At 33.9% G+C, this 19,649-nt stretch overlaps 4 protein-coding genes across 5 annotated transcripts; 1 reads left to right on the top strand and 3 right to left on the bottom strand.

Moving 5' to 3' along the window:
- Positions 1 to 236: 236 nt before the first annotated feature.
- dmrt93B (doublesex-Mab related 93B) lies at positions 237 to 6,830 on the bottom strand. The gene is made up of 6 exons (XM_053746994.1): positions 6,718 to 6,830; positions 5,938 to 6,111; positions 2,256 to 2,426; positions 1,699 to 1,793; positions 1,081 to 1,246; positions 237 to 748 (listed from the first exon to the last, which is right to left on the bottom strand). The coding sequence occupies exons 2-6, from the start codon at positions 6,094 to 6,096 to the stop codon at positions 467 to 469; spliced, it is 873 nt and encodes a 290-aa protein (XP_053602969.1). The 5' UTR covers positions 6,097 to 6,111; positions 6,718 to 6,830; the 3' UTR covers positions 237 to 466.
- A 1,174-nt stretch (positions 6,831 to 8,004) lies between these two features.
- Positions 8,005 to 10,025, bottom strand: IntS12 (Integrator 12). Of its 2 annotated transcripts, XM_053746379.2 has the most exons (3): positions 9,360 to 9,935; positions 9,204 to 9,285; positions 8,005 to 8,701 (listed from the first exon to the last, which is right to left on the bottom strand). In XM_053746379.2, the coding sequence occupies exons 1-3, from the start codon at positions 9,783 to 9,785 to the stop codon at positions 8,604 to 8,606; spliced, it is 606 nt and encodes a 201-aa protein (XP_053602354.1). In that variant the 5' UTR covers positions 9,786 to 9,935; the 3' UTR covers positions 8,005 to 8,603. The 2 variants fall into 2 exon arrangements, with proteins under 2 accessions (XP_053602354.1, XP_053602353.1); XM_053746378.2 differs by lacking the exon at positions 9,204 to 9,285 and having other exon boundaries at positions 9,360 to 10,025.
- A 370-nt stretch (positions 10,026 to 10,395) lies between these two features.
- Positions 10,396 to 13,357, top strand: LOC128670591 (uncharacterized). The gene is made up of 5 exons (XM_053746377.2): positions 10,396 to 10,769; positions 10,859 to 11,080; positions 11,153 to 11,290; positions 11,764 to 11,983; positions 12,216 to 13,357. The coding sequence occupies exons 1-5, from the start codon at positions 10,536 to 10,538 to the stop codon at positions 12,674 to 12,676; spliced, it is 1,275 nt and encodes a 424-aa protein (XP_053602352.1). The 5' UTR covers positions 10,396 to 10,535; the 3' UTR covers positions 12,677 to 13,357.
- LOC128670594 (uncharacterized protein) lies at positions 13,348 to 19,308 on the bottom strand. The gene is made up of 4 exons (XM_053746380.1): positions 18,928 to 19,308; positions 18,131 to 18,226; positions 17,727 to 17,987; positions 13,348 to 17,311 (listed from the first exon to the last, which is right to left on the bottom strand). Exons 1-4 carry the CDS (start codon positions 19,063 to 19,065, stop codon positions 17,177 to 17,179), a joined length of 630 nt encoding a protein of 209 aa, XP_053602355.1. The 5' UTR covers positions 19,066 to 19,308; the 3' UTR covers positions 13,348 to 17,176.
- Positions 19,309 to 19,649: the final 341 nt, after the last annotated feature.

Here is a 19,649-nt window from a genome sequence, read left to right as displayed (position 1 = left end):
TTTACTTTTTTAAACTAACTTATTATTTATTTGCTTCTCTTCTCCTCTCATCTGACCATCTGACCCCGGCATTTACCGGTTTCTTCCTAAACCGTAATATAAGCGTCGAAAATATTCCTTTGGACAAATACATACTTTATAAAAAGTTTCTAATATTTTAAAATCCTGAAACATCTTGATAACGTTCTATTTTCTAGGGTAGTGTAGTAAAAATAAGAAACATTACAAATACTTACGTACAATTCTATTTTATTAGATACTTATTTAAATCTTTACAATATATGTGAATGAATGTGAATTAAGAAACAAGAAGAAGCATAGGTATACAAGGAATAAAATATACCTACCTACTGCGTACTGCTTATGAATGTAAATGACAAAAAACGATATCTACTACTTGTTATTAGAAAATACTTATTGAGCCTTATTTTTCATAAATTCACTACATCAAGTGTGTAAATTTATCCTAATGATGAGAATTACACTGTCTACAATCAGGTGTGCAGGGATTACAAGGGGCCTGCTGAAATGGGAGCAGCAGGGGGGTTGAGAGGGCAGGTAAGGTGGGGAGGGGAACGAGCCATTCGGAGCCGCAAACTCGGCCCATGACGAGGGCTGGGAGGAGGGGCGCGCGTGGGCCCACCGGTCTGAACGCTGACCAACGGCTCTCGGTTTCTTCCGAACTGGAAACAGAGGCATCCAAACTCGCGGTTGTGGTTGATGACGGCGGTTTGTCTCGCTGATGATTCTGTTTCGCCAATAGAAGAACGCATTAGATTGGGTATGGACATTAAGAAAAAATGTCTTCCACGATGATTTATATTATATAATCAACAGAGAAGACAATTTTCCTTGACTGTATGTGTGACCTTGATATGAAATTAGAGTAAACAATATAGAAGAAACGATAGTGCAATTGACCTGCAACTCCCCACTGTGGAGCATCGAGCATGCAATGTGTTACTCTATTTTTTATTTATTTTATGTACACAATATAAGTACATGTACAACATGTAGTGTACTTTATGTTTGAGGAAGTATAGAGAAACAGAAAAGTCCGGATTGATTTTAAAAAATTACATGTGTAACGTTGAAATGTTCGACGGCGCGCAGCAAGTCGTGGTTGCAGCGGCGCAGCACCAACTCCAACACCGAGCGCTTCTTACCCGGGAACAGCTTCCTCAGCATCTCCAAGCCGGCGGTACTCACCCCCTCGCCCTCTGCCCCCTCTTCGCTGCATCCAGGCCTACAATCAAATCAAAAACCATACAAAAGCAAATTTAAATTTGAGAGTAGGATTTCATGTCACATGTGACAAAGTGACTTGGTTTTAGGTTTTTTCTTGGATGGAAAAGAGAGGAGAAAAACATAGTTAAACCAAATAAAACCAAATGAAATATATCGCAAAATCAAATTTATTTAAACCTATCAACTGAATCTATATATGGCAAAGTCGATCGGTTCGGTACTGCGTGATGTTAGGCTAAGGGCCTGTTTTACCACTCATTGATAAAATAATATATCTTAATCTGACAGATAAACTAACTACTAGAACTCTACATGAAAGTCCTACCCAACACTTGTGAAACACAAAACTTATCTATTCAATACGTTACATGCAGGCATATATGTGCTTTATGAAAAATACCCTTGAAGTCAAATTTTTAAGTTTAGTAACTATAAACATTATAAAGTTACCGCGAGGAGGTGGCCGCGCCGCTGCCTGCTGAATCAGGAGATGCACTGCAGCACTCTGGCATGGAGTCGCTTGTTTCACTGTCGATGTGTATAGTCTAGCAACAAGTAACGTTTTTATTTAAAGAATATGTATGTATCATAAACGCGGTCAAAAAATTTCATTCGATATGTATTTTTATTTTTTTATTTCACGCCAAACTATTAAACAGGTTGTTATTATAAATGTAAATAAGAAGGCTTTAAATAAAATTATTTTAAAAAATCCCTTCATCTTTATCCCAGGAATGCGCCTAGTAACTATATAACGAAATTTATTTGAACATAACTATAATTAAAATTATTGACGAAAGAAGACGATTAATGTAATGTGCAGTCAACAGCAAAGGCTTTATATTTTACCGCTAGACTGAAGAAGTACCGAGAGACCAAAGTGCCGACGGCAAAAATGGCGCAGAATAGGAAAGAATAGAAATTTCTATTATTCGGGCAGGCAGTTTGGAATCAAGTGTATAAAATATTGATACTTTAAAATTCAAACAAATTAAAATACAACTTACAGTCTGGTCGGCATTGGAGTCGGGTTCGAGTCCTGGACTGGGGCAGGGCCTGGTGACCCGCATGCCGAAGATACGGCCGGGGGGCAGAGCCTCCAGCGCTGTGCCCGTTTCCACCGACGCCAAGTGGAGCGCAATCTTGTCTTCGGCCGCTTGTTGCCGTTTCAACGCCACCTGATTATTATTATTATTTATATTAAACACACTAGCAGCTTATAAAGCTGATGCGTGTGCTTCGTGTTGTTTGGGGATTTTGTCCAATCTATTCTTGAAGCTGTTCACTGAAGGTGCAGAAACAATATTTTCACATTTCCTCGTCTTCTCGAAATCAGTGTTATTTTTATTGTAGTCACAATTTTTACAAGATATTTTAATATATAATGCCACGTGTTGCCTGATCCTGGCAGAAATGGCAAACTACAAGAAGTGCTGTCTTGATGTCGTCAAATATGATACGTGTGCCAAAGGTCTGACAACTAGGGTTATGGCCGGCGATGTTGCAAAGTAAAGACGTAGGAAAGCGGATCCTGGGCTTCGACGCTCAACGGCTGGGACGAAACTAGGAAAACGCTCAGATGAAAAAGGAAGAGATATAAGATATTTATATACTTTTTAATTTAATATAGTAACCATATATTTTTTGCATAGCTTCGTAGCACAGCTTCGTAGACAGCTACGGTGCCTCCACGCTACGAACGACGACGTTGCTTCGACCTCCGTATAGTCTACGAGTATACGAAAAGCTCCCCTCAAATTAATTCAAAGAAAGGAAATTGACGTGATTTGTACCCCATGGCACAAGTGACAGGAATCGTAATGTTGATAAATTAATTTAGCAGAAAATCAATGACAAACAGCGAGTGTTTGTGTTTGCGGTGGTGGCCCCTCGGGAGCGCCGCCGGCCGCGGCCTGTCCGAGATGGTCGCTTTATTGGAAACGCAAACAAAACTTGATCCCCACACCCTGTACCACAAGAGAATTTATATTAGTTACCGCGTTAATTTGCAAAGATCTTTCCCTGTGTTTTTCAACTGTTTATCCAAATAGCTTAGAGGTATACGGCACATGAAGTCCAAATGTACTTTATTTTTATGAATAAACAATATGTGTAATGTGATTTAATCTTCGATTTCTATAGGTACCCTTTATACTATGTGTTTCTATTTGATTAAAATTAAGTTATATTCTATTCTTAATGTATTTCTTTATGCGAAATATAAATATCGTCGAGTCTATTTATTTTTCTTTTTAAAAATTTCGTTTACATTTATATGATGCACATTCTGAAAGACAGCATAATACTTACTCGTAATGTTCTGCAAAGGGCAGCAAAAAAGGTGAGATGATAATGAAAAGGTTACTTGACTCCTAAATTTGTTCGTCTCACTATTATTTTCAAAATTTGTATAAAATCATAAATATGTTCATTTCAGTCATGATCCAGGACGAAAGTGGTGGGACATCGGCGATGCATTACTGAGTAAACCGATCGATGTTTCATCCGGCAGCAGCGTAAACACGTGCCACTTGTTCAAATAAACCCCGACGCCGCATTAGCCGATCTCGATTTCACTACATTAAAACACATTAACGCCACTGAATTGGTTGTTATTTTAGAATTAGACGGTATTGGGATTTTGGAATTGTCTTTAGTCATTTGCTTTTGGGTTTTTTTGGTTAATATGTGGATTATTAGAAAGTTAATGTAATTCACATTTATCGTTTTCAATACATATAATAAAACAGTAAAAAAAAGTGTTTCTGTTCTGTGAAGATATTTAAATAAATAAAAATTGAGATCGATAGAGAATCAGTAATAGAATAAGAATTTAAAAAAAGTCTATCTGTTTGTCTGTTTTTTTTTTGCACACGCTAATCTCTGGATCTGCTCGACGGATTGGAATGAAATTTTTTTGTTCTATATAGCTATAAAGTCTGGTCAACATATAGGGTATAATTTATTTTGGAAACTGGAACAGCTCTAGGAGAACCTAGACCAGCTAAACTGTAGCAAATATAGAAAAGTCACCTTAACAGAAATTGATCGCCCTGATGAGCATTTTCTGTAGACTTTTAAAAATCGAAGATATGGAACACCTGATGATGAACTCCAACAGACCCGCTACACTATAACAGATATGACAAAAGCGCCTTAACAAAAGTTGGTCAGCCTGATGAGCATTTTCTGTAGACTTTTAAAAATCGAAGATATGGAACACCTGATGATGAACTCCAACAGACCCGCTACACTATAACAGATATGACAAAAGCGCCTTAACAAAAGTTGATCAGCCTAATGAGCATTTTTAACATAGGTATTTATAAAAAGACTCATTTGTTCCACGTTTTTAACCATGATTCACAAACATCTTGAGACTCAAAAATCTATTTTATTCCCCATGTCTTCTTTGCCGCGAGCAACAGCTCTTCTATAATATATATGAAAATAAAATTTTCTGTTAAATGAAGTCATTTTCTGTAAAATTAAGTATTACTATTTTTGATACAAATATCTAAGATATATTTTCTTATTTGTCAACCCTATTCATGGCCGGAAGCTCCCAAAGTAACGAATACATTTTGGTTTAGATTTTAACTTGGCGTGATCATATTCATGTTCATTTTTTATTTATTTATTTATGTATTACGCTTTATCTTTATTAAGAATACTAAAATCATTAGCAAAGCATAATCTTTGGGTAATATTGTTTTTAAACTTTCGCTCTTCGACAGGAAGCTCGTTGTAACTTCAGAAACATTAAATAAAAAAGGTTCGTGCTAAGTCCGATAATAAGTATACTTACGTAACCTTTAAGTAATATAGACAGTGGATTTTATTTCTGATGTTAGTATAAGTATTTTGTATTTGTACTTCAACAAACTACACAGAAAAAACAATAATATAGGATAACGTGGATATCTGAAATGCAATTAACCAATCAACAAATTATCACTGGCGTAACACACCCTTGGGGCCCGAAACAAATTCCTGACAAGGAATAAATCTCATTGTGAACCTTTTTCTTCAGATATTCCACGCTCTGGGCTTTAAATTTGGGGTAGGTACACTCGCCCTGATAACTGTAAGTTTTAACTGAAATCTTTCTTCCAGTTCCAGTGCCAATGCAGTAAATCATTCCGTACAAAGTCGACAGACAAAGAAGAAACCGCTATTAGCTGGAGAGAGGACTTATTTCTACGAAACCCTAGTATAAATATGGCCCTTTCAATCAGTTGACTGGAAGCGTAAGTAGCTAGCACTTCTTATATTTTCTTTCACACCCAGACCAGGAGTATGTAATGACTATAAAAATTGAGAGGGCCGCTGGAGGCCACTGTCAATAATGTTGGCGAAGTCAGATGTGAGGTTCCTGTATTCATTCAAATATAAATCTATGCTACCGCGATCTGAAGTCGCGGCACCTGAATAACCGGTACCCGCATGCTTTCTTATCCTTATCCTAACTAAAAATGCCTATATTTATAGTAATAATAAGTAAGTTTGTTACCTCTTCACGCTCTATCTACGTTACTCAACCAATCTTCTTGAAATTTTGTATACATACTTATACTTAGTTTGAAGTACGGAGAAGGACATAGCCTAACTCTCATCCCGGAAAAATCACACGGGTGAAGCTGCGGGCAAATGCTAGTAACATTACAAAAGTAATTTCAGAACAGAAACCTGGGCTGCCATGATCCGCTGTCGCTCCTTGATGAGACCACACTTGGGGCACTGGCAGAGTCTGTAAGCACAGGCCTTCTTGTGCCCACGCAAACTGGAGATCAGGCCGTGGTTTCGACACCGCGCACATTTCGGAACGCGCGCACGCCCGCTGTTCATTTTGGTAACCTTTTTCTGAAGAAATGTAATTTTAAAATGTTTAATAATTTTTAGGATAACTTCTTGTAAGCTAAATTAGTAATTAATTAATAAACAAACATTGACCAGGTTGGTTGTGGACTAAAAGGCATCGTCTAAACAGCTAGATTTGGAATTCGGTCCCCGTGTCGATATTTCCCAAACCCTACAATTTAGGGATATTCAAGGCAAGAATAAATAGGCCAGGCATGTGTAAGTAGATATAGGTACCTACCTAGGACCTAGGTTTACTTATGACCATAGATATATACCTACTTATCTTAACTAAACTTTACTGAGTAGGTAATACTTAGGTACTTTAACCTTTTTGTATAGGTAGCTCAAATTCCGTGGGTCTCAAGAAATTCGCAAAACATTATAATATGAACGGAAATCTATTAGTTAAAACAACTGCTAAGTACCTATACCTACTTAGTCATACTTAAAAAATAATAGTAAAAGTATTATTTATAGATTAGATAATTGTATAGAACTAATATAATAAATACCTAGTTACTTGTAAATAGTTACTTGAATATCTATAATGTAGTATTTACACTGATGAAAACTTAGTAGGTACATCTATCGTTTGTAGGTACTTGCCTCTCTCTGCTGTACTTGTAATCACTATACAAGAAACCACATTTTTTTAACTTTTCGTTGGCAAAAGAACACTAAAAGATTCACTTTACTATCTGTGACGACGCCCATGGATCTCCGCCCTGAAACTAATATCATCATGAAAGCTCTTATCTGAAGCGTGAAATAGTAGGCGTAACAAAATCTCCCGCACATCTTAACTTCACATTGCCAAAATGAACTCTATGGTCACAACCCTAAGGGCCATATTCCAAATTCCAACAGCAGAAACGCCGCAGCATAACAGCTGTACCGAAACGCCCTGCTCTGTGGTTTCACCAATAGGAACCCCTCATTTCCCGGATTGGTTACATTAAAAGAAAAACAGCTGAAGCTTTTAGTACTGAAGTTAATCCATTTGTTATAACAATATATGTCGTTACTTACATTGTACCTAGGTAGAAAATATTCATATTGTTTACTAAATAATCTCTACATTGGGAAACTGCTAAACGATTTAGTAGGTATAATATAAATTAGTAAATATCTATATATGATATTTTTTCCGCTTTTAGTAATACGTGATAGACAATGTACCTACCTATGTAGCAGCTATACCTGATTGCCACCTTCACAGCAAGGCCACGTTTTGCGTAAACCAGCAAAAGAAAGGGTGTCTATGCCGCTTTCGCCTGGTCCTACCTATAGGGGCAAACTCAAGAAGTACTGGCTTGACGTCGTCACGGATGACCGAGCGGGAACGACCGATTCAGGGCCAACTAATCGTCCTTATATTTATAAGCAAAGGCTTCGTTTTTGCTTTTGGTACGGGTTTCTAAAAGTAGAAATACCTACACTAACTAGCAATAAGTAGGTATACGCTATATTTACAAGAGTGTGTATGTATTCAAGTAATAAAGTTCATGTGGCCCCTGCATATAAAGTAGCGGCCCGCCTCGGCTTCGCACGGGTATATATATATAAACCTTCCTCTTGAACTGACGAACGGATTTTAAAGCGGGGTTTTTTAATAGTTATCTATTAAAAAACCCCATACCCTACATAGGGACAGACAGACTAGACAATAGGAAATAACTTTGTCTTATACTATGTAACGATAATATTATCCCCAAAAACAATTTTACAATGAATATAGTTCATTATAATTTGACGATTTGTAAAATAAAAAAATGAGTAGGTACATCTACCCCCCGTGGATGTCGTACGTGGTGTCCTTAACAGTTGGTAGGATACGTAACAGCACTTCCAAAAATGGTTGTCGTTAAGCATATTCAATAAAAAATACTAGTGTCATGTTTTTTTTCACATTTATTATTAAGACGGAATCTAGAAAACATACAAGCTTAAATTTAAATACTAACCCTCTTGCAGCCCTCTTATAAAATTGTGCTTTCTTAAATCTTTATCATTTTATTTATAAATGTATAAGAAAAAAAAATACTAGTCTTGCCTAATGTCTCGTATAGGCACTATAACTTTTCTATGCCAGTTGAACTAATTGAAATTGTAATTTTAACAACGACACAATCAAGTCAATTTCTAAGAGTTTTGATTAAGTTATTTACCTTATAATAGTTATAGTGTTATCTATAAATATTATTACAAATTATTCAACTTTGTTCTATTTCTGTAATTGTTGAAGACTAAACAAATTTTGGCTAACTTCAACAACAAATCAAATCATATGTTATTTGGAGCCCTTTTTCTTTTCATGTTGTTTGGCAGCCTTTTTCTTCATAATTTGAAGACGCTTGTCAGCAGATATTATATTAATGCTGGGTGTTACAACTTTAGATGGAGACGATGATGCAGAACTACTTGATGATATCTTCACAGGAGTAGTGGAACCAGAGACCAGTGGTGGTGATTTTGAAGCTGAAGAAGATTTGCTAGAGAATCCACCAGAAAATCCATGCATTGTTATGCACGACTGACACTGCCACCCTGTGCCCATGTCGCTGTCGCTGATAACAGGCTTGTGGCAATCCTGAAACAATATGACATGTTAAAAAATGACAATGTTAAGAACAATCAAATATTCTTTATTTGTAAAATATATGTAACTAGATTTTGCCCGCGGCTTCGGCGGTTAATTTTCAGAAAAATCTGAAACATTTTCAATACATTAATTTGTTGTAAACAAACAAAAACCAAATTTTCGAGTCACTAACTTCAATGATGTAGAACTTTCATATAAAAGTATTTCACCACATTCATCCCCTTTGGGGTAGAATTTCCAAAAATCCTCTCTAGTGCTCACTTACACTCCCCAGGGAACCCACATGCCAAATTTCAGCTTTCTACACCCAGTTGTTTCGGCTGTGCATTGTCCACGAGTCAGTCAGTCACTCAGTAACGCAAGAGTTTTATATATATAGAATTAATATGTTAATATTTACAAAATTATGGAACTAGTACAATCTTTCAAATAACAATATGAGTTGAATTTTATATCAGACTTAGATTATCAAACAAAATAATCTACATACCATCAACAACAACAGCACAATAACAACAAAAAAGTGCATAGGTCTGTTTCTGTCCTACTCTGATTTCAACCACAGGAAAACTCTACAACAGATGAATAGAAGAGGATGTATTTAAATATTACTCATTTTAGAGGTGTGCAAAAAATAGACAAATACCTGATGATAAAGAGAATGACAAACATCACATTCCACAAGCCTGTTCCCAGCCTGCACAGCAATTTGCCGGCAGACAACACATGTCAAGTCTTCCTCCAGTAGATCGAAAGCCAATTCACCATCCATAACAGAGCTATCATCATTTTCTCTCTCAGGAATCTGTATTTGCTGAGGACTTTGCTGCGGTATCGGTATAGTTTTGCTACTGGAAGCTTTTTCGTTCTTATGTTTCGATCTCACAGATTCCGATTTCTCTTCATTCAAATATTTTTTGGGTAGTACATTACCCAGAGTTTTGGAACTGCCGTAGGTCTGTCGAATGTAATCATCAAGAGTCAACCGTAACTGTTCAGTAGAGTCAGGAGCACTCGAATGTAAATATTTCAGACACAGTTTTATTGCTGGATCAAAATCTATAGACGACATTGTACCTAATGTGTGAGCACAGTATATAAGTTTTCGCCTAGCTCACTTGGCCAAATGAAAAGATAGTTTTCCACGTAAACTTGGTAGATACCTAATAAATATAGTTGAAAATAGGAAGACAAATAAGCACACCAACCAGAAGAAAACTAAGTTAACTACTGTACATAGGTAAACAAAAAATCTTATATTAATTTACTCTTTGCAAAAAATTTCTTTGCGACGGAGTGGCATTTTTAGTGCATGTACCTACCTAGTTTAGTTGTTTAGTTAGTGTTGCTTGTCATTGTCACAAGTTTTTGACATTGACACTTAGGATTTCCACAGATTATCGTAATGCTATATTATATGCTGTGTTTGTTACTACTTACTGGTCATTTAACCAATCATTAACCAAAGATTTAGAAACATAGATTTTTATCTCTGTTTAGAAAAGGCCTCGCTCTGATATGATAGTAGTAGTCTAGTTAGATTGTTAGCTGACAATGTGACCGGCTCCGATTTAAGGGACTACAGAAAGGGATGCACGTATTTAAAAGAAAGAGATGTAGAACGACCTTCCTTTTCTATTATATACCTGAATTCCTTTCTGTAGTCGCTTGAATAAGAGCGTGTGTTGAATTGTCAATTTCAATGTCACGATGACATCATCAAGCCAGCTGGAGCTGATGAACTTTGAATTTTGTTGTTTGAGTTTGATAAAAAATCGAACTACATAAATAAATAAATTTAGTCCCAGATTTCGCAAATATTATGACTTTGCTTGTGTATTTACTATGGTCATTATATTTATTACTGTTTTGTAAATGCGAGATGCAGTTCGGACCAGATCCTTGGGATTATGAGGCACCAAAACAACTTGAGGAAGAAGCCGATATTCCACCCGATTTGAGAATAGTGCCAAAGAAACCAGAAAGTAACCCAGGAATCGATGAAATATTTATTAAGCGAATTCTAGGCATGGTTCTCCGAGGAGGACAACTTCAGGTGTTTAACTATTCAAATAAAACAATAAATTAATTATTTGTAATTGAGTGTTGTCATCATTAATTTACATACAAACTTTTGTATTTCAGAAACATGAAGATGGTAGTGTTGTAGTTGTATTGCAAATGCGCTTTGACTGTGAGAAATGGAATACATTAGATAAATATATGAAATCAAATACTGTCATTACTGAATCCATGCTTCGGAAAACCATGGGTTATATTGAAGATGCTATTTATAAACCAACTATTGTTGAAAAAATTGTGATGGCATGGACTGATTATGTACAATTATATTTGATTGAATATAAGGTAAGTTTTATTCTTTTGCAATTTGATGTTTATATTTTCAATACATAAAACAATCTTCAAACTTTATTACAGATGTACATAGTATGGACTCTTGGCTTGATTGGGATAATTCTAGCTTTTAATTGGCTCTGGAAGAGACTTTCTCACAGACATGTGATATTTTTTATATTTATTGCATTGTATGTTTACGAAGTTATCATATCCTATAAGGTTAGTATTCATGTTCATTTTCTTTTTGAATTGTCTTGTATTCTACAAGGTTTTTACAATATTACTGAGTAGTTGCAGAATACCTATTTTTCGTACAGTTTGAGTCAAAGCACTGGAACATTTTAATAAGTTCACATTATAAATGACAATTTTATGACCGAAAGGCCTAAAATTTATTATTGCAAAACTTTTGGTGAACTCTTTAGTCTTTAAAAGTGGTTATACACATGCCAGTAGCTTGCACACTTGCATGTGGTACCTATCTACATGGGAAAGGTATGCAATGGTAGAACCATTATTCTTTTCTTTTTGTTGATCTATGGATAGAACTTTCAACATGGATTTTGCTTCCAAATATATGTATATGCACTATGCCAGCTACATTGTATGCATGATTTTTGACGTAACAATTTCTGATTGATATTCATTGAGATTTCATGAATGTTTGTAATTAATTTTATTTTATGTTACAGGAAGCTGAACAGCAAGAACTTAATAGGTTTTTGTCAGCACTTAGCAGCTGTCAATGGCAGTTCTGGAAGTCCACTTGTGAAGTTCCACCACCAGATGTGATTTTATTTATGAAGCATATGAACCCTTTGAAGATTGCCATACGAATGTTCACTACTCTAATATCAGAACCTATGATTTCACTTAGTGCTGCTGTAAAGATTATGATAAGCAGTGTAACAGGTAAATATACATTTATTTTTCATCTGCATTTATTGATTTCATTTATCATTACAGTACATATACCATTACGGCATCTTGTCATATCTGTTCAAAATTTTAATCTAGGTATCCCAAGTTTAGAGTCAGAACACGAAAATGAAACTTAGAATACTACTACAAATAATATACTATACTAATAATAAAAGAGAGTGACCAATAGATTCATACTAATTATTGCATATTATTTTTTCAGATGGCCTGTGGTTCCCATTTGACAAAATTGTTTATGGATTTTTGACACTCTCCTTCAATGCTTTGCTAATTGTTCTTTTGGTTATAATAGTATTTAATTACTTACTTAACATTCCATTTAGTTTAAGTTTCTTAGGCTTAAGTGTAGGCGTAAAACAACGTAAAAGAACATTATTTTCTGAAGTAAATCCACATCAAAGTCCACCTGTTGAAAATACAGATCGAATAAGTGGTGCAACATTAAACAGACTACTGGATGTTTTTTCGCATGCCCTTACAAATTCGCGAGTTCCGCAAACCAACATAAATCCTGCGGCTATTGAAGCACCTAAGATCCATAGGTCAGCTAGTACCGGAAGACTCAGCAGTTCATCGTATGAAAAAAATGTATTGTCCTTCCAAGAACAGTCAATCAGACGAAGAATAAGAAGACCTAGAGATGGTAGTGGCGATGCTGGTTAAATATTGTTTTTTTTTCTCGGGATATGAAAGTTAGTGTTTAGTATTATTTTGGGTAGTATTTTTGATATGCAGTCATTTTAAACATCCTTTTCTTCGATTATATTTAGGGATTTTAACTTCTTTGAGCGATATAGACGGACGACATCAAAGTCACGTCAAAAAAACGCGACATAGGTGGTAAGAGGGTTAGGTAGCACAAAGATAGGCGTAAAAGAAGTGAGGCCTGTGCTCAGCGGTCAAAGGGCTGACATGCAGCACCCATTACAATGTGAAAGACACTAGAATACTGATCTTACCTATTGCGATTTATAGCAGTAATAAATACACATTATGGGTGTGGATAAAGAGTAACTACATTAACTATATGGTTGTGTGTGCGCAAAATATAACATTACAATTTAATTTAGTCTCGAATTTATAGGCGTTAAACGCTGACACTTGAATAGTAAATTAATCAAGGATATTTTTTTAACTTACCACTTATTGCTCTTTATTTTTCTAGTCATTGTTTTGTGTCATATAATTTTATAATCCTTAATAATAAAAAAAAAAGTTTTATACATGTTTATTGTACCTAGTAATAAAGGGGATGATATATTACTCGCAATGAATTAAAATTCCATAATGACCGTGCCTTTGATATTTGTAAATATAAATAATTGAAATAAAACTTCCGAATAATTGTCTTATTTTATTTTCGTGATGGCTTAGTTAGAAGTGTCACAATTTTAAAAATATGTATGAATTAGTAAGAAACAGGTATGCAATAATTATCGGGAAACATTCAGTTCAATATTAGCGTTATTAAAATGAATATTTTAAGTAGGTAAAAAAACAAGGTGTAAGTCGTATAGTATCAGAACTTACACACATACATTCTATAATGCTATGTCGGTTTTAGACCCAGAATGATATTCGGAAATTCAGAGAGATCGATGGGGTTCCGCAAAGTACATTCTGTATCTAAACCCTTTGCTCAACAAACATTTGCAACTTCGTAACCAACATTGTAACAAAAACATCTTTACCACTAAATCGCTTCTATAGACATAGACAGTATTTTAGTTAAACAGTGAATAAAACTTTGTACTCTTCTGATGATAAATTGAAAATAAAATTTATAGACACATACTATTTTGTACTACCTATACGATAAAGCAACTGCAACATAAAGAGTATATGCAAATGTGCGTTCACAATAAGGTAACAATGAGCCTAGCACGAGTTTTTGCGAAAACGTAATAGCATCGTCAAAAAAATCATCTGGAAAATGGCAAGTATTGTACGTAAATCAATACGTCGTAATCGTAAATCCGTACGTAAAGCAATCTATTGTACGTAACTTTTCCATATAAGTACATTTAAAGTTGTCAATACGATTACGTACTCGCAAACATTTGTGCTAGCCCCACAACACTCAGTTGTCACATGAGCCGGAACTTCAACGAGTAGTAAATTTAAATTCTATTTAATTTAACAGATCAAATTATTTTACGATGTTATTAACATAAGCTGTTATTGGTCTTTGATTCATCAATATGATATTATTTTACAAATAAATAACAAATATTCGGTTGGCGAATCCTTAATTAGTATTCTAAATATCTACTAAATAAATAATCATCTACCGAGAGAAACTAAAAGATGCAAAGTGCCTACTTCTGTTATTCCAGTTATGTACAGTCAACAGCACCTAAACCTATCCAAATTAATTGCAAATGCGCCATAGACAGACAGCCATGCAAGGTTACTCGACATGCGGTGGACTGTACAGCAACATGTAACTACTAGTCATTCAAGATATTGACATCATATATTAAACATTTTCTCTATTTCTTTATTACATAACACTACATCTTCCGATATTCTAACGATTAATTACACTGGCGATTTGAAAAGGTATTGGTGAAATTTTGGTGGTAGTGTCAGAATAAATTATACCAGATAGTTATAACATTTACGAATATCGCTGAACTTTTATTGTGGGACCTCTTCAATGTATCACGAGATTGTTTACATATTTACTTTTCGACCATTTCGATTTCGCCAATTATGCTTACAAATCGCCTATGTACCGATTCATTGAGATGAATTTTTATAAACTAACATTATTGCCATGTTATGGGCACCATTTTGAAGAATAAGATGAGAGATTAAGCTATTTATAGTGAGGATTGATGAGGCCACTATGCACAAAATGGCTTCAAAGACAAGTGAGAAAAATGTAAGTTTTATCAAGATTTGAATCGATCAAAGATAAAAGTGGAAAATCATTGACCCCTTTACTAATAAAACAATCTCAATTGACCTAGAATAGTAATTATTTGTTCTCTGTCTTTCAAAACAAGATATAACCATTCCAGGTCTAATTAGAGATTTTAACTAACACTTTATTGTACATACTACTGCTATAGCAGCCCTGTGCCCGCCAAAGTGTTCAAATGGGGATACACGTTTAGAGATCAACACCAGCCACAAAACATTAAAATCCTATAATGTAAATTACATTAACAAACATCAAACAACTTGGTCCAGCTATAACAATTCAGTTTTTAACAACTTTTGTCACAATTTACAGTTCATTACATTGGCACTAGCCAATTAGCAAATAAATATCACTGAAATAAAAATAATTACACAAGTTTTCTTCAACGAATAATAACGAATCATAACTTGGTCGGATTTAAAACACTGTCGCACTTGAAATAATAAATATACTTCACAACTTTACTTTTCTTATGCAATATATCTATACTTCGTTTCGGTATATTTATCACTCTATTTGATTATGATATGACATGTGTGTACTTCATTCTTATATAAAACGTCAGAAAGTTTATACGATTTTGAACACTCCTGAATAGGATTTTTACTTATACACTACTTATAAAGTGCAGAATAGGAATGTAAAATATATAGCAATTGGGTTTCATTGAAAATGTTTGATTATTTATGAATAATAAAATAACGTAAACATTAATGTAAATAAAAGACTGTCTAAACACAATGTTTTATGTAATCTTAAAATATAGAAGCAAATGTTTATTAAAGCAATAATAATATATTCTTACTGTGAGATAAAACGTGATAATTTACTGACTAGATAATTTTTTATAACATGGACAAATCTAATTGGATATGTAATGAATGATATCAATTATATAGTGTACATTATACACTAGCGACAGCTATCTTTTAAGAATAATGACTAGAATTTATTTAATGTGACTAAAGGTAACCAAATAAAATTTTAGTTTCATTTCAGTGGGTCTAGCAAATCGCCTTTATCGTATATTATTTGGAGTTATTTTAGCCATAACGCACCCGCTAAAATTTGTGCTAGCCCACAGAACTGCACTAGACTGCTGGCTGCCGTACCGAGCCATATTAGGATAGTGCCGAAAAGTATTCGAAATCTAGTTCCAATACATAAAAGTTAAAAACTTGTTATGAAATATTTGGAATTTTACGATTATCATCGTAACTTAACATGATGAGATCGTAAATATTTAGATCTATTTTTATATTTTATTAATGTTATGTACATACTTGAAACAATTCTAGATGACAATATTATTTCTGACATAACCCACATTATGTGATTGAGAAACCAAAATAAACCCTAATCTTGGTACTATAATAACTTTGGAATGCCAATACACCATGGTATGGATAACAAAAACATGTTTCCATAACTTTTGCCAATTACAGTAGAAATTACTACATTTGGCACAGATTGTTTTCCCACTATGTCAACATCTACATTGAAACTAGCTTTATGCTAAGCGCCCTAAATGATGCATTAATCTAACTTGGACTGTATAGGTACTACTTTTCTAGCAACAAACCATCAGCATTTGTATTATAATAATTATAATACAATTTGGGCTGTGGATGTATGAAATAAAAGCTTCATATTTCTAAGCTACATTGTTATATAGTTTAGCAAAATTTCGCTAGCTATGTTAGAGAAAGTGCACGCATAACGATTATTAAAACGTTACGCGCTATAGCGGCAACAGGTAATGAAATAGAAAAACGTATAATGGAAACAAATAATCGAGAACATGAGTTTTAGTAACCATTAGCATTAGGAGTGTAAAAATTGATATAATGTAACATGCTTTAATAAAACCTGAATATAAATATTTAATTAACAGTTAGTCCTACAGACTTCATTTCGTTGTATTTTCACTAACATTATACGGAATTCTTTCCAACTATAAATGTCGTATCAGTCATCATATTAACTAGTGTAAATAACTTAATTCCCTTAAATAGCAAAATATGCATTTTAGTGACTTCTCAAGCTCCATTACAATGGAAATTAATGTTTAAAAGGCATAATTACATTAGGTACTACATTATAATTATGTTAATGCATTATAATGTATTACTTACAACTAATGCTGTGCAATAATTCACCAAGGACTTGGGTTAATGACTAGAATCTGCATTACTGCAAAATCGGTGGGTATGCAATGCAATTTTTTCATCACATTACATTACAAGACATTTCTCTCGACCACTTGCAGAAGCTTCGCCACCCTCTTTCACTACCTTATCTTTCTTTTTCTTACCCTTTCCATCTACTTGTAGAGAAACATTCCTGTTCTTTTCCATATTCAACAGCTCCTGAAAATATATAAAGTACCTAATTATTGTTTATAATTTTGCAAAGAACTTGGAAGTAACAGATTGGCAGCCCAGCAGATAAATTGTTGAATATTTTATATTGATATATAGAATAGTTTGTGGTCATCCCAAAATCAATGAGTTAAGCAAGTGAGAACTCTGAAGTTTATATAGAAAAAACTGTTCATAAGATGTTTATTGACTATAAATAATATTGTATTTGAAAAAGACGCAATTTATAAAAAAGCAGCCTTGGTGCCACCTACAGATATACTTTTTAATGTCAAATTTAATACAGATGGTGCATGGAATAATTAAATCTAGTGTCGGCTACTGTACTTAATATTTATTATGGCCAGCACCGGCAGTGTAAGCACACCAAAGTAGCTGAGAAATTTATGAATAGAATACAGACCTGGAAAAGTTGTGTGACATTATGATTGGTTTTAGCAGATGTCTCCATGAAAGAGACACCCCAAGTTTGGGCTTGAGCTTGTCCTTCTGATGCTGATACTTCTCTGATTTCAGGGCTCTCATCACATTTGTTACCTGCCAACATCACAGGGATATTTGGCAAATCTGCCCCTTTTATTTCCTTTATCGTTTGCCATATTGGTTTCAACTCTTCAAGAGACTGTCGACTACTCACAGAATACACCAATATGAAAGCATGACCCTGTAAAAAAAATATATGAATAAAATTTAAAATATTTTTGCTATCATATTTATAATAACTAGCCAAATATTAGGAAACTTAATTTTTTCAAAATATATAATTTTTCAACAATGGATGGAACTAAAAAAAGAATTCAATAATACCTTGCTAATTGATAATCTTTGCATGGCTGGAAACTGGTGGGATCCTGTGGTGTCAGTTATTTGTAGGGTACATATTGTTTTATTGCTGCTGATAACCTGTAAATTGATAAATTCAAATAAATAGTTATTTATTGTTAGATATGAAAGCAACATGGCTATTAATACTTCTCTATCTGTCATAAATTAATTATTATGATATTGATATAGTGTCCTAAATTGGCATTTGGCCAAAATGGAATATTGTGTTCTTTTGGCATGTGTTCAAGGACGATATTGAAATTAAGAACAAGACAGACAAATTTAAGTTGAACTTATAGCTTGAGAAATAATAAATTATGAATTTTGGACACCAATATCACATTAACTTTACAGAATATGAATTTAATCAATATAATTAATAAAATCTTTTTTAACATGTTCTAACACTTCAAACCGATTTAATTTGAATACATAGAATAAAACTAGTATATCTCATCTCTCACTGTAAACACTGCCCTGGCTTCACAATTAGTCTGACACTGGCAATGTAGAAAAATCATTTACACTCATACACTATATAAACACTAAATTAAAATGGAATGTAAGAATATGAAAATCAGTCTTTGCTTTCAATTAATAGTCTTAGTCTTTCGGATAGTTGTAATCTAGGAGCTCTAAATTCACGTTATAATAAATTGCAATACCCCTCTTAAAACTTCAAATTAAAAATATTATACTCAGCTAGTACTGCATTGAATCAATATCACTAGATTTATCACTGTTATGATATAGAATAAATACATGTTGAAGAGACTTACCTGTCTGTAGGTGTCTTCAATCGTAGGTATATAGGACTCTCTAAATGTCCCTTTAACAAAACGAAGCACTAAAGAACTTTTGCCTACACCACCAGCTCCAAATACAACAACACGATAATCATTACTTTGCTCCGGCATTCCGTATCCTTTTATATCTTGGATTAGTGAATCAATTTGAATGTGATACTGTATTAGTACGAGATCTAGTGCATTTTGCTACAAATGCAATTAAGTGCAACTGTATTAAATATTTATTAACGTCCTAAACAATTTTACACAACATAATTGTTTTGTCTCTTCACTACGCCCAATTTATCCAACAAACAAATTAATTAAACATGAAACCTAGACTTGCTCGCTTACTCTGCTCGGTGGGAAGGCGAATGTCAAAATTTGACAAATCAAACTTTTTATGAATATCTTTAGATAGAGCTGTTCACAAACAAACAGTGCCTATTTTACACAGATATAAAAACACGGAAAAATAAACACAGTTAATTATTCCTATTATTATAATATATTATATATAAAAAAACATTACATTGAAGCTAATTTTTGCGATTTTCAAAAATCAGTTCAGAGTAACATGACGATATAGTTAAAGCATATAATAATCTGTGGGAATAGATGTATTCTCTGTCCGTGACATAGATATACAAATATTAAGTATATTGGTTTCTCCATGGATTTAGTAAGTACATTGTACGGAGTACCTACTAATT

The sequence above is a fragment of the Plodia interpunctella genome, chromosome 6, assembly GCF_027563975.2.
Source record: "Plodia interpunctella isolate USDA-ARS_2022_Savannah chromosome 6, ilPloInte3.2, whole genome shotgun sequence".
Lineage (NCBI taxonomy): Eukaryota > Metazoa > Arthropoda > Insecta > Lepidoptera > Pyralidae > Plodia > Plodia interpunctella.
The sequence above is the reverse complement of the archived record's forward strand: the minus strand, read 5'-3'. Positions and strand labels throughout refer to the sequence as shown.

Bases quoted from the DNA above. Each gene is read 5' to 3' on its own strand.
- LOC128670591 (XM_053746377.2), top strand. From the start codon at position 10,536: ATGACTTTGCTTGTGTATTTACTATGGTCATTATATTTATTACTGTTT. The intron at 11,081-11,152 runs GTAAGTTTTATT...ACTTTATTACAG, and splicing joins TATATTTGATTGAATATAAG to ATGTACATAGTATGGACTCT. The intron at 11,984-12,215 runs GTAAATATACAT...TTATTTTTTCAG, and splicing joins TATGATAAGCAGTGTAACAG to ATGGCCTGTGGTTCCCATTT.
- dmrt93B (XM_053746994.1), bottom strand. From the start codon at position 6,096: ATGAACAGCGGGCGTGCGCGCGTTCCGAAATGTGCGCGGTGTCGAAAC. The intron at 1,794-2,255 runs GTAAGTTGTATT...ACTTGTTGCTAG, and splicing joins ACTCCAATGCCGACCAGACT to ACTATACACATCGACAGTGA. The intron at 1,247-1,698 runs GTAACTTTATAA...ATTTGATTGTAG, and splicing joins GGCGCGGCCACCTCCTCGCG to GCCTGGATGCAGCGAAGAGG.
- LOC128670594 (XM_053746380.1), bottom strand. From the start codon at position 19,065: ATGCCGGAGCAAAGTAATGATTATCGTGTTGTTGTATTTGGAGCTGGT. The intron at 18,227-18,927 runs GTAAGTCTCTTC...ATCAATTTACAG, and splicing joins TTGAAGACACCTACAGACAG to GTTATCAGCAGCAATAAAAC. The intron at 17,312-17,726 runs GTCTGTATTCTA...ATATATTTTCAG, and splicing joins ATGTCACACAACTTTTCCAG to GAGCTGTTGAATATGGAAAA.
- IntS12 (XM_053746378.2), bottom strand. From the start codon at position 9,785: ATGTCGTCTATAGATTTTGATCCAGCAATAAAACTGTGTCTGAAATAT. The intron at 8,702-9,359 runs GTATTTGTCTAT...ATATTGTTTCAG, and splicing joins GTCATTCTCTTTATCATCAG to GATTGCCACAAGCCTGTTAT.